Source organism: Dromiciops gliroides, chromosome 3 (genome assembly GCF_019393635.1).
Source record: "Dromiciops gliroides isolate mDroGli1 chromosome 3, mDroGli1.pri, whole genome shotgun sequence".
NCBI classification, from domain to species: Eukaryota; Metazoa; Chordata; class Mammalia; order Microbiotheria; family Microbiotheriidae; genus Dromiciops; species Dromiciops gliroides.
Window position 1 is genome coordinate 584,122,387 of NC_057863.1, and position 13,013 is coordinate 584,135,399.

General features: G+C 42.1%; 2 protein-coding genes across 3 annotated transcripts; both read right to left on the reverse strand.

The window, feature by feature from the left end:
* Positions 1-1,425: 1,425 nt before the first annotated feature.
* Positions 1,426-4,357, reverse strand: FTSJ1 (FtsJ RNA 2'-O-methyltransferase 1). The gene has a single exon (XM_043995015.1). The coding sequence runs from the start codon at positions 2,730-2,732 to the stop codon at positions 1,752-1,754; it is 981 nt and encodes a 326-aa protein (XP_043850950.1). The 5' UTR covers positions 2,733-4,357; the 3' UTR covers positions 1,426-1,751.
* Positions 4,358-7,133: 2,776 nt separating this feature from the next.
* On the reverse strand, positions 7,134-11,290 carry LOC122750071 (olfactory receptor 51I1-like). Of its 2 annotated transcripts, XM_043996727.1 has the most exons (2): positions 10,371-11,290; positions 7,134-7,158 (listed from the first exon to the last, which is right to left on the reverse strand). In XM_043996727.1, the coding sequence occupies exons 1-2, from the start codon at positions 11,288-11,290 to the stop codon at positions 7,134-7,136; spliced, it is 945 nt and encodes a 314-aa protein (XP_043852662.1). The 2 variants fall into 2 exon arrangements, with proteins under 2 accessions (XP_043852662.1, XP_043852661.1); XM_043996726.1 differs by lacking the exon at positions 7,134-7,158 and having other exon boundaries at positions 10,346-11,290.
* Positions 11,291-13,013: the final 1,723 nt, after the last annotated feature.

Genomic DNA, 13,013 nt, shown 5'->3' on the forward strand with positions numbered 1-13,013 from the left:
TACCCCCTTCACTATTAAGTCTACTGAATAGTCTTTCAAATTCTTAAAAACCCACTCATCTTCCTCTGCTTTACTGTTCTCTTTTCTGAGATAAACACTGCCAATTCTTGAAACATGCCTCCTTGTAACAGCTTTCAGAAGCCTGAACCGCTCTCATTATGCTCCCCTGGAAACACAAAGCAGAAGCAGCTCTATAAGGAGCTTCATCCATCACCTGCAAAGACCCTGAGACATAGGTCCCTACTCCCACGTGAAGGGCAAAGAACTTTCTTTCCCTTTTCTCTCTGGACCCTGGGCTTCACCCTAGTGGTTTTTCCATTTTCCGTTTTCCTTTTTTGTAAAAAAAAAAATTTTTTTTTAAATTGTTCTGCTCCTTGACATGATTCCTAACTTTTTTTTGATATTTATTCACTTTTGTAATTTTTTTTTACTTTGTAAAGCAAATTGGCTAGTTTCAAAATTTTGTTAAGTTTGAAATAAACATCTAAGTTGATTGTAGTTAATTACAAAGCAAAGTGGCAAATAATACCATGCTTCTCATAACCTGACCCCCCCCCAAAAAAACTATCACTTTCAGCAAAAGAATAAACTTTGAGATCTGAGTTACTATTGTGACTTTGCACCTAAGTATTTGTACTTCAATTCTAAGTTTAAAAAGAAACAAAAAGGCATCAAGAAAAAGAAAATTAGAAAGTAGGATGACAAGAGTTACTCAACAATCAATAAACACTTGTTTGTTTATTTCATATTCCAGGAAACAAAAATCCAAACCACCTTTTCAACTATAAAAATCTAAAACCCGGGGCAGCTAGGTGGTGCAGTGGATAGAGCACCTGCCCTGAAGTCAGGAGGACCTGAGTTCAGGTCGGGCCTCAGACACTTAACACTTACTAGCTGTGTGACCCTGGGCAAGTCACTTAACCCCAATTGCCTCACCAAAATTAAAAAAAAAAATCTAAAACCCACAAAATAACTAAGAGTAAATGCTATATTACAAATTAAAACATGGCCTCAGGACATATTAGAAGATACCTTCCCCTACTGCTTTGCAGAGGTGGGAGCTTCCCTGGGTATGCAACTTTGCATATATTTTCAATTTTTTGGAAAGTACTGATGGGTTTTTTATTCTTTTCCCCCCTCCTTGGCTTCCTTTTTGTTAAAATAAAAACTCTTATTACATATGGAATGGCTCACTGGGAGGTGGGATATTAGGAGTTTAGGCATCAGAAAAAAACCATTTTAAAAAGAAAACAGAGGGGGCAGCTAGGTGGCAGTGGATAAAGCACCCACCCTGGATTCAGGACGTGAATTCAAATCCCACCTCCGACATTTGACACTTACTAGCTGTGTGACCCTGGGCCAGTCACTTAACCCTCACTGCCCCACAAAAAATACAAACAAAAACAAAAAGAAAATAGCCAAAAATCTAAGAAAAATAGGAAATTTTATTTTATAAGTGTAAATCAAAAGGTATCTATCTCAAGTACGTGTGTATGTATACATATGTATACATATATGTGTATATATACATATATATGTGTATGTATACATACACACACCCTCTATACATGTATAAATATTTCCCCCCAATCCATCCCATCTCTATCAGTCCCAACTAAAGCTCTGTTATGTTTAGTCAAGGCAATGACTGGGAAGAATCAAAGGAAGAGCTTTCAGCTGAGGATTACACTCCTTGGTAGGGGTGTTTCCAGAGGCCCTTTCTGAGGGAGGGGAAGGCGAAGGCCTCCTCCCTAGGGGTCCAAGGAGAGGCTGCCCAGGGCTTCCACAGCCTGCTCGCCCTCGTTCTCGGGGTGGGCAGCTGCCCGCTCCTGGGCATCGAGCAGGGCCCCGGGCTGCAGCATGCCCCGGCCCAGGCCCCCAGACTTCTTGAGTTTGCAGGCCTCTTGGTAGGGCGGCCGAATGGGTGGCTGTGCGGGAGGCGTGTAGCGGTATTCCGGGCTGCCCTCCAACTGCAGTGGGTAGGTGCGGTCGGCGTCATAGGCACTGAGGTCCCCGCAGGCCAGGAAGGGTACGATGAGCCGCGTGGGGCCCTCGAGCTGGTTGAAATCCCCGTGGTAGCTATGGTCCAGCAGGGGGTTCAGCATGCTGGGCACGTAGCCCTCCGGGAGCGTGAAGCCGCGGCACACGGCGAAGGCCTCAATGCTCGAGTTGCGGCTGCTCCTGGGCTTGGCACACACCACGTCGGGGAAGAAGAGGCGCAGCTGCGAGTAGAGCAGGGTGACGTCGCGGCCACGGAAGATCTTGGCCACGAAGCTGCCGCCGGGCTTCAGAACGTGGATGGCGATGTTGAGAGCGGCCAGGAGGAGCTGCGCCTGTATGTACTCGTCGATGTCGTGCAGCCCGGTCACATCGGGGGCACCATCACACACCACCAGGTCAGCCGGCTGTCCCTCGAAGTGCCCTATTATCTCCTGCGCCGTGGACGCCTTGGTGATGTCCCCCTGGAGCTGCACCACCCCGGGCAAGGGCGCCATGGCCTGCAGGTCCACGGCCACGATGCAGCTCGGCTGCCCGGAGCCCCCGAGCTTGCGGCTCAGCACCTGGCTCCAGCTCCCCGGGGCGGCGCAAAGATCCACAGCCCGCTTCACGCCGCGGAAAAGCTGGAACTCCTCGTCCAGCTGCAGCAGCTTGAAAGCGCTGCGGGCCCGCCAGCCCTCCTCCTTGGCCAGCCGGTAATAGACATCGCGCTTGTCCTTGGACGTGCGGCCCATCGTAGACCGAGGGGAGGGGAGGACCAAGGCTACGCAAGAGGCGCCCGATGTACAGATACTGAGGCTGCCAGCGGCTGGCCCCGGCCGAAGGAAAAACCGAGCTACTTCGTCCTACCGAGACAGCGTGCAGCCGTGCGTGGGGTCGTCACTCTCCTCGGAGCGTGATGGCGTCACTCACTCCCTACGGTGTCCCGTAGGGGGAAGAGACAGGAGGACGGAGGGAGGGAAAACGAAGCGCTGTGGCACTTAAGAGGTAGTGATTTGAGCGAATCCCGCCCTCTCCCGGAAGGGAGTGTTCGCTGAGTTATCAATTGTGTGTCTGTCTTTACCTTGCCTTTTACTGTGTCTTGAACTCCGTACAGAAGACCCCTGAGAACAAATGGCGGCAATTTCTGTGACAATTTCTGTGCTAGCTCCCCTTCGGAGACTACCCCGAATTTACCTAGTCTCTATCTTGTCCGTTCGTAGTTCTTTGCTTGTCGCTTCCTCCGTTGGACCATGAGCTCTTCTAGGGCAAAGACTTTTACCCCGCGCTTAGCTCAGTGCTCCCCCTAGTGCATAATGAATGCGGACTGACCCACCGCAAGAGACCTAGGCCGGCCCCGCCTGAATCTGAAGGACTTTAGGACCAGGCGAGTCTGAACCTGGGAACATGAGAAGTCAGAGCTAGAGGGAGGTGCACAAGCCCCGACTCCCTTTCAGATCCGATAGAAGAAATCAATGCGCCTATCTCCAGCTGGAAAAAAAAAAAAGTCACTCGGATCTGCCCATTTTTGTATAAGGTCCATTACTATGCAAAGCTCTATTGGTGTCAGTCTGTTCACCACCTGGTCTGTTCTGTATAGCAGTCAGGTTGGTCATTTGTGAAAATAGTTCTTATGTAGGTTTGGTTTGGAAACTTTTACACGTGTCCATTGGGGGAAAATGTTTGCAGCTTAGTCTGTATATACTCCGCTGCTGAGAAGGAATAGAGAGATTAGACTATGTTCTTTATTGCAAATCGCTGATGAGACAACAGAATAAGGAGAGAGGACATTTTTTGTCTTTATTATGACTTTTCTGCTGAGAAAGAAGTAAGGGGAGAAGGGAGGAAGGAAAGCTACAGGTCAGTCTGGTTTTAAACTGTATTGTATAAACTTTTAAACGATCTTGTTTATTTTATTAGCCTCAATCTGTATTTGGTATGTGTTTACTGCGTGCCAGGCACTGTGCTCAATATTGAGAATACAAATAGAAGAAACAATCTCTATAGCAAAGTCTAATCAATGTGCTATACAATGAAACTGTTAACTTTCTATGATCTAGCCACTATACATTTCTCAAGGTAGTCATTCTTTAAATATTGCTCAAAATTACGCTATATATACACTGTCTGATCTGGCCACTTCACACCACCCTGCTTTCACCCTAGTGGATCTAAGTTCGAAGAGAAGAAACACTGTCTTATAGCTTAGCTACACTTAAAACTCAGTTACTACACACTACTCACTACTTAAAGCCTTTCAAAAATCCCCTTAATGCTAATATGTTCCCTCTGAAATTGCCCCCAAATCATTCTGTATTCAGCATGTCCCAAAAGACTTTGTGCAGTTTTAAAGCTTATTTGAATATAGTTCTTTGCATGTTGACCCCTCCATTGAACTGTTAGCTCCTTGAAAGCAGGGGCTGTTTTTGCCTTTCTTTTTTATTCCTGCCACAAAATAACCTCTTAATAAATGCTTTTTAACTTGATGAATATTATTCTGTAGTTTACATTAATGTGGGCAAATCCAGACACAGTGATGACAATTAGATCTTAAACATAACCATTTTCTTTTAAAAAAAAGTGGAAAATAATATTAGAGATACTCTTAGAAAAAAATGAGAAACAGAAAAAAGGCGGTATCTTGATATAAAAAACAGCAAGACTAATGACCCCTACTAAAATAATAAGAAAAGAAATTCATGATCTCTCACTTATCTGTATACTATTTCTTGTGGTTGATATGCTGGCTGTAAGTATCTTCATTCTACCAATTGCAACTCACCATTAGTTTTCTTATGAGAGTGTCATACCTCTGGCTGCTTTTCAGTTTGTATAGATAGCATAACCTCTCACAGCCCCCATAATCATCACATTACTGTAAGCTTTATAGCCTTCTTGCACTAGATGCTGACACACTACTTAATATTTTACAATTTTGCAAGCTTTGGATGATTCAAAATCAGAATATCTGATCCCAAATGGCACAGTCATGTCAATGACAGTGGTAGGAGGCAACAGGGTTCTTTTTGGTGTAGAATTATCAGGTCAGATTGAAGTGCTTCCTCTAGCCCAAGAACAGTTAGATTCTCCTAAATCTCAGTGGCCTTTGGCAATTATATATCTTTCACTAATCTGTTTAGAATGGCATTTTGTCAGAAGTTACTAAACTGTGCATGCTTTTTGACCCAGCAATACCACAGCTAGGTATACAACTCAACGAGGTCAAAGAAAGTGGGAAAAGTTTCTATACATATAAAAATATTTAGAGCAGCTAGCTTTTATTATGGTGGCAAAAATAAAAACTGAAAGCTAAGGGGATGACTGTCAGTTGGGGTATGGCTGAACAAATTGTGATATATGAATATAATGGAATATTATTGTGCTGTAAGAAATGAGGAAGGAGATGTCTTCAAAAGAGACAGAGAAAGATCATATAATATACTGATGCAAAGTGAAGAGCTCAAAACCAGAACAATTTATACAATAACATCAGTATTGTAAATAATTGTTATTTGAGGTTTTTATGACCCCGTGTTTTGGCTAGAATTTTTAAAACTCCCAGCCTGCACACTGACCTGGGGCTCCGGTGTGTGCCTCAGCAATGGCACAGTGCTCCACCCACTGGTTGTAGCCATAGCCATGGCACTGGCACCTCACCTCATCACCACTCCATGACACCTACATGAGCCTGGCAAAATTATAATGACTGGAAACCCAGTGAGGGTAGTCATGTGACTGTCAGTCAGGGCTGCCAGCCAATTGGCTTGGGGCTGTGTGTGGTCAGCCTGGGGTCTTCTGGGAAAGAGAAGGGAGAAGTTTCACCATTCTAGCTTGAAGCTGGAAAGTGACAGGACACAGAGTGTTCTCAGCTGATTCCTGGGAGGTGGTGTTATTCAGGTTCTATTATTTCTCTTCCCCCATTTTTTTTTCCTTTCCTTAATTCTACTTTTCTTGCTTGTGTTTTTAAGTTCATTCTTGTTAATAAACCCTGCTCTGCTTTTGAGGGAGGCTGTTGGTCTCCTTCCTTGCCCCAATATTGCAGCAAACTGCCTAGCTAACACTCCCCAATTAAAATTTGGCCCCTACAGTATTATAAAAATGAGTAATTTGGAAAGACTTTAGAATTATGATCAACCAAATGATCAACCATGATTTCAGAGGACTAATAAAGGAGAATACTGCCCACCCCATGTCAGAGAAATAAACTAATATGCAGAATAAGAAATACATTTTACATGACCAGTGAAAGAATATATTTTGCTTGACTATGCTTATGTGATACAAGAATTCTTTCTTGTGGGTAGGAGAAAAAAAATAAGTGCACAATACATTGTTTAGTACAGTACCTGGAACATAGTAAGTACTTCATGAATGCTTGTTGACTCAACTTGACTAGAACCTACACAAAATAAAAAAATAAAAAAAAATAAAAAAGGTCCTGGCCTTAATACCTGCCTGTCTTCTTTTCTCCCTCAGAATTCCTTGCTGCCTCCATTTCTCTCTACCCTCCCTGATGCCAGTTCAGCCTCATAGTTCTTTGAAGGCACAGAGCTTAATGGTCTTATATTGGTAAATAGTTCTGCATAACTAATCTATCAGGCTTTGCCACTCATGAAGCTTTTCCCAGGACTATACAAGATTCATTTTAAAATATATAAGTTTTATACTAGTCCAGTTGTATGTTTTATTAGTTATTTACATACTCTCTGTAGAATAATAATAGTAGACATTTTTAGGTCAGTTTAAATTTTGCAAAACACTTTACTTTCATTATTTCATTTTAGCCTCCATTAAACTCAGCCAGATAATGATAATCTCCATTTCACAGATGAAGTAACCAAGTTTTAGAGATGTATAATATCTTTTGGACTTGCATATAAATTGGATTTATGTTGAGGCAGAGTGGTATGTCAGCTTCTCTCTTCCAGAGTCATTGAAATCTAGTGACAAGACAAAAGTCAAGGTGACTGTTGATGGTTCAGGATACAGTGGATAACCTTGGCATCCTCAATGTCTGGCAAAGCTCTAAGTGCCTCCCCCTCCCCCAGGGCTTGTTTTCCCCTCCTTCATGTCCTATTAGAATAAGTTGTTCTCATTTGTCTGTTTTGCCAAGAAAGTCTTCACATGCTTGGGATAGACATCCCCCTAACTAATTGTCAGGTTTGAGACTTGTTGGTTACTCTGAAGCTGCTTTAGCCTGTCGACGGAGACGATTTCCCGTGTGTGGCCAGTGCACATGTAATAGCTTCTAGGAGCCAAAGGGGAGAGATGGATGGCAAGTGGACACCAAAGGTAGAAAGCCACCCTGAGAAGGGCTTAGCTAGATGTCACAACAGGTGGGCTAGTCCTCCTCGATACCCCAGAGGTGTATAATAATTCAGCTATGGTAGAACAGTTAAAGATTGTGCACGTCAAGATGGATTCTAATCCAGGTCTTCCGGACTGTAAGAACAATACTCTATCTACAACACATATATTATTGTGTTTATGCCCATTTTGCGTGCCTTGCTTTGTAATTGTGTAACAATGGTGTTTGATATTCTAGGGAGTAATTTGGAATTATGCCCAAAATTCTATAAAACAATGCATACCCTTCAATACAGCAATACCACTGCTAGGTATGTATTCCAAAGAGAAAAATAAGGGGTGGGGTGGAGTATTCATCCTTACAAAAATATTTATATCAGCTCTTTTTGTGTTACATAAAAATTCAAAATTGTGGGGATGCCTATCAATTGAGAAATAGCTGAACAAGGTGTGGTATATGATTGTGAGGGAATATTACTGTGTTAGATGAAATGACAAACAGGATGAGTTCAGAAAAACCTAGAAAGGCTTATGTGAACTGATGCCAAATGAAGTGAGCAGAAACAGGAGAACATTGTACACAGTAACAGCAATATTGGATGATAAAGAAATGTGAATAACAGCTATTCTCAACAGTACAAAGATCCCAGACAATTCCAAAGGATTCATAATGAAACATGCTATCTTCGTCCAGAGAAAGAACTGATGTTGTGTGAATAAAGGCTGAAGTGTACTATTTTCATTTTCTTTTTTGTGTGTTTTCATCTTATATAAAATGAATAATATGGAAATGTTTTACATGATTTCATATATGTATTGCATCTGCATAGCATATAGATGCAATGCATGTCTATGTATTGAATATATGCAATCATATATATGCAATATACATAAACATACATACCTACACATGTATGTATTGTAACGATTGGAATGATGCCACCTGCTGGATACTTACTGTAGAAGATTTCTGCCCATGAAGCGAAGGTCTTTGAGGGCAAGACCAGGAGTCTTTTCTTTGGCGGGAGGAAGTGACGCGGACTAGTGGGAGGAGGAAGGAAGAGACTGGCGCTGACTCTGGGGCTCTTTCCTTTGGACGCTGGCGGAGAAGGGAGCTAGAAATGTGCTCTCCCTTTAATAGATAGGAATCTAGGCCTTCTTCTCTCTCTTTACCAAATTCTTATTCTCCTTAATAAATGCTTAAAAGTCTAACTCTTGCTAAAGCTTACAATTTATTGGCGACCACTCATTAGATATTTTAGACAGTTTAGCTAGAATTTTAACCCTTAACAGTATATATGTAACCTATATCTGATTGTTTACTATCTCAGAGAAGGGGGAGTAGAGGGAGAGAGGAATAAAATTTGGAACTCAAAACCTTAAAAAAGTGTTAAAATTGTTTTAACAATGTAATTAATTGAAAATAAAATATTAAAAAATGCATGGTGGTTGGGTGGTATTGAAGTGGAGGGTATAGCTGGACTGCAGACTCCTTATCACTGACTTCTTTTCCCTTCCCCCTTTTAGTTTCTAGATTTTATCAAGCCACACCAAAGATACAAAAAGTGTGGTATGCTCCTTTCTTAGCCTAGGCTTCTCAGCTCCATTGCCTACTATAAGCCTGCTATTACTTTCCAGGGTTTATATTCTAGGAAAAATTAGGAGTATAACGACAGTAGTTTAAAGGTCTCCGTTAGGAAAAGTTCCTTACATTTACAGAAAGGTTTGTCTCTGTCCTGATTTAAATTTATTTTTATCTCTAAATAAGGCATGACCCCTTCATAAAGGATAAAGCAAAATTCAGGTTATGGAATTAGCTGGGTAAAAAAGCCAGTAGATATGTTTTATATGTCTATTAATGGACAGGTATCAGGCAGGAGAATTAAGGAAGAAGCAGACCTGTTCTTAGAATTACTCTCAGTCCTTGAAGAAGTGGGAACAACTGGTGGATTCAGCCCAAGTCTTCTGTACTCTGACGTTCCTAGAGAAGTCAGTGGTCCTCCTTGATTTCTTCCTTTTCTACTAAAGCTCCACCCTACTGCTTCTGTGTTCTTTTGCTTGTTTCCTCTGTACCACAGTGTTTCTGGCTAAGCTCATTAAGGCTGGTCTAGGACTGTGAAAGCTGACCCTTTGTTCCTGAAAGTCAAGCTACTGAGATCCTATTTCCTCTAGCAATTACCACAGCCTCTGGCACATAGCAGATACTTAATAAAGGTTTATTGATTGACAAATTGATTGATTCTTCTTAGTATCTTTCCTTGCCTGTGTATATCTCTTTAAGGACTCTAGGGTATGATTTTATTCCACCATCTGTCTCAAGGATCTCCACTGTGCCCAATTCCTCTCAAGACTAAGAGGGGAGTGCATGTCCCTTTGAAATCTAAACCCCAAGATGTCCACTGGTCCTTTAATCCCTAACACAAGTATGGTATTTAGGAGTTTAAACTAGATGATAGTTATTCTACTTTTGCTTAAAAGAAAATAGTTGGGGAGGGGGGCAGCTAGGTGGCACAGTGGATAAAGCACTAGCCCTGGATTCAAGAGGTCTTGAGTTCAAATCTGACCTCAGACACTTACCTGTGTGACCCTGGGCAAGTCACTTGACCCTTACTGCCCCACAAAAACAAAACAAAACGAAAAAGAAAATAGTTGTTCATGACTGCAATTTTGTTGAAACCAAGTCCTTTCTCAGGAACTTCCCTGCTGGAAACTTTATTTCTATGGGAAAATAAAATCATGTCTATGATATAATTCACATTATGCTTGCTGTGAAAAGCTGGACTAGTGTAAACATTATAGTAACATGCAGAGCAAATGTGAAATCTGGTGGAAATGAGTGCAAGAGGCTATGACTCAGTGAGTTAACCTAGAATGAGAAGTCTGTCTGCTCATAACATATCATGACCCCTATTCTCCAAAAGACCCAGTATGTTAGACTTTACACAAATGGCAGCCACCAAAATCTTTGTGTACATCATATAAAACCAACACTTAAAGTCACAGAAAACTTGACAGGATTATTTGGTGTGTGGCTATTACCCTCTCTGCCAGCTTCCACTATTCAGAGTTTAGTCACAGGTAATAACCTGATCAGCCTTCGACGGATCTCCTTTGTCTTGATGGAATAGATGACAGGATTGAGCATGGGAGGGACAAAGAGGTAGACAAGGGACATTAGTGTAAACACATATGGTGGTGCATATCTCCCGTAACGATGTACCATGGATACACCCACCATGGGCACATAGAAGATAAGTACTGCACATATGTGAGACACACAAGTGTTGAGTGTTTTAAGCCGCTCTTCTTGAGAGGCTATAGCTAGCACAGAGCGGAGGATGAGAATATAGGAGAGGAGGATGAGTGCAGAATCTAGGGCAAAGGTAGAGATGACAATACACAGGCCAAAGATGTTATTAATCGTGATATCCCCACAGGGTAGACGGATCAGGTCTGGGTGCAGGCAGTAAGCATGGGACAGGATGTTGGCTTTGCAGAAGGGCAGACGCTTTAGGAGGAAGGGCAATGGAAAAACCACACAGAAGCTGCGGATACCAATGAACAGGCCCATTTGCGCAACTCGAGCATCAGTGAGAATGGTAGAGTACCTTAGTGGATTGCAGATAGCTACATAACGATCAAAGCTCATGGCCAGTAAAATCCCAGATTCCATGAAAGAGAAGAGGTGGATGAAGAACATCTGTGCCATACAGGAATCAAAAGCAATCTCTTGGGTATGGAAGCAGAAAGTGGCCAGCACTGAAGGCAGTGTAGACAAGGAAACACCAAGGTCATTGACTGAAAGCAGGGATAAGAAATAGTACATGGGTTGGTGCAGACTTTGCTCCTCTTTGACAATGAAGAGTATTAGGCTATTTCCCACAATAGAGATAGCATAGAGGGCTCCAAGCAGCAGGAACATCCAGTGTTGGGAGTCTTCAAGTCCTGGGAGGCCAGTCAGGGTGAAGGGAGGTAACCCTGTGCCATTAGTAGAAGAACTTCCCATGCTAAAAACTTTGTTCTGGCTGGACAGTCAAATTTCATGGAAAGAAAAGGAAGGGGGAGAGGTCATTGTTGATCAAATTCCTCAGTCTGGTATTTAAGACCTCTGTTATCTAAAACTACTCTATTCAAAGTTCTATCTCATTCTATTGCTCAGCATATACATCTTCTATTCTGATGAGGTAGGTCTCAACATCTCCTGTTCTTCAGTCCTTGCAAACACTTAGGATAACTTCCCTTACTCATTTAGCTAATCCTGGTCCATTATCTTCTTTAAGGTAGATTTACAAACCAACTCATCCGGGAAGTCCTTCTTGTTAAACCCAACCTCTGTGGATCTCTTGGCCTTATTTATAATAGCAAATGATAATAACATTAGATTACTAATATACTGCATTGCCTATGTCTTCACATCCCCCCAGTTCACTCATTCCTACTAAACTTCTTTGACCCTACAAATAAATACTGAAGAATAGGAAAAAGTAATTTGTCCCCCTCCTTTTTCTCTACATTTTTTTCTTTTTCATCATCTTACCCACCACCCTCCTCCTCCTCCTCCTTCTCTTTCTCCTTCCCCTTCCCTTCCTCCTCCTCATTCTCTTCCTCTTCATTCTCCTCCTTTTCTCTTCCTATTCCTTTCTATCTTCTACCTTCTTCTTCCCTTCCCTTTCTTTTCTCCTTTCTCCTAGTTAGCACCTCATTCTTGTTCCCCTTGCCTTCCTTGTCTCCTCTCAATCCTGTTACTCCCTTACTCCTTTTTGCTCTTCCTTCTATGCTTTTCCTCCTTTTTTCCTCATGCTCTTCCCTGAACCACTAGAAATCCACTCCCTTGGCTTTTTCCTTTCTCTCTCATAAACCTTTATCTCCAAACTTCTCTCAGGTTGGGCAGAGCAAAGACTACTTTTGCTGCCTGAACTTCTGTAATCTCTAAAACTAGGTTAGGGTAAAAAGAAAAACTCTTAAGCAAACTGAGTTAGTTACGTCTAAAACATATGAGAAGTAACCTAAAAGTAAACTTTGGAAAATTATGATTATTGAATCTCAGAGCTGGAATAATAGAATCTAAGAATTTTAGAGCTGGGAGGGAAACTAATGAGCATTTAACCCAGCCTATATGCCCAAATGAATCTCAACTTTACCATACCTAAAAAGTAATCATCCGGGGCAGCTAGATGGCGCAGTGGTTAAAGCACCGACCCTGGAGTCAGGAGTACCTGAGTTCAAATCCGGCCTCAGACACTTGACACTTACTAGCTGTGTGACCGTGGGAAAGTCACTTAACCCCCATTGCCTAAAAAAAAACAAAAACAAAAACAAAAAAAAAGTAATCATCCAAGTGTTGCTTGAAGATACCTAACCAGGAGAAGCCCATAACTTCCAGTGGCTTTTGGATAACTTAAATGGTTACATTTTTCCTTAAAGCAATCATTGTGTCTTCCATCCATCATTTCTTCCTTCTTGGGCTAAGCAAAAAAAGGCTTCCTGGGCTTACCCCCCCCCCAAATTTCTCCCCACTACAATTCATTCCTCTACTCATTTATCAAAGTGATTTTCCTGAAGCTCATATATAACCATGCCACTATTCTTCTCATTCTATTCCACTGGTCACCTATTACCTCTAGAACATATATTCTTTTCTTTTTTGGGGGGGGGAGGGCAATGAGGGTTAAGTGACTTGCCCAGGGTCACACAGCTAGTAAGCGTCAAGTGTCTGAGAGGTCGGATTT

Bases quoted from the DNA above. Each gene is read 5' to 3' on its own strand.
- FTSJ1 (XM_043995015.1), bottom strand. From the start codon at position 2,732: ATGGGCCGCACGTCCAAGGACAAGCGCGATGTCTATTACCGGCTGGCC.
- LOC122750071 (XM_043996727.1), bottom strand. From the start codon at position 11,290: ATGGGAAGTTCTTCTACTAATGGCACAGGGTTACCTCCCTTCACCCTG. The intron at 7,159-10,370 runs GTTATTACCTGT...AAGCAGCTTCAG, and splicing joins ATCCGTCGAAGGCTGATCAG to AGTAACCAACAAGTCTCAAA.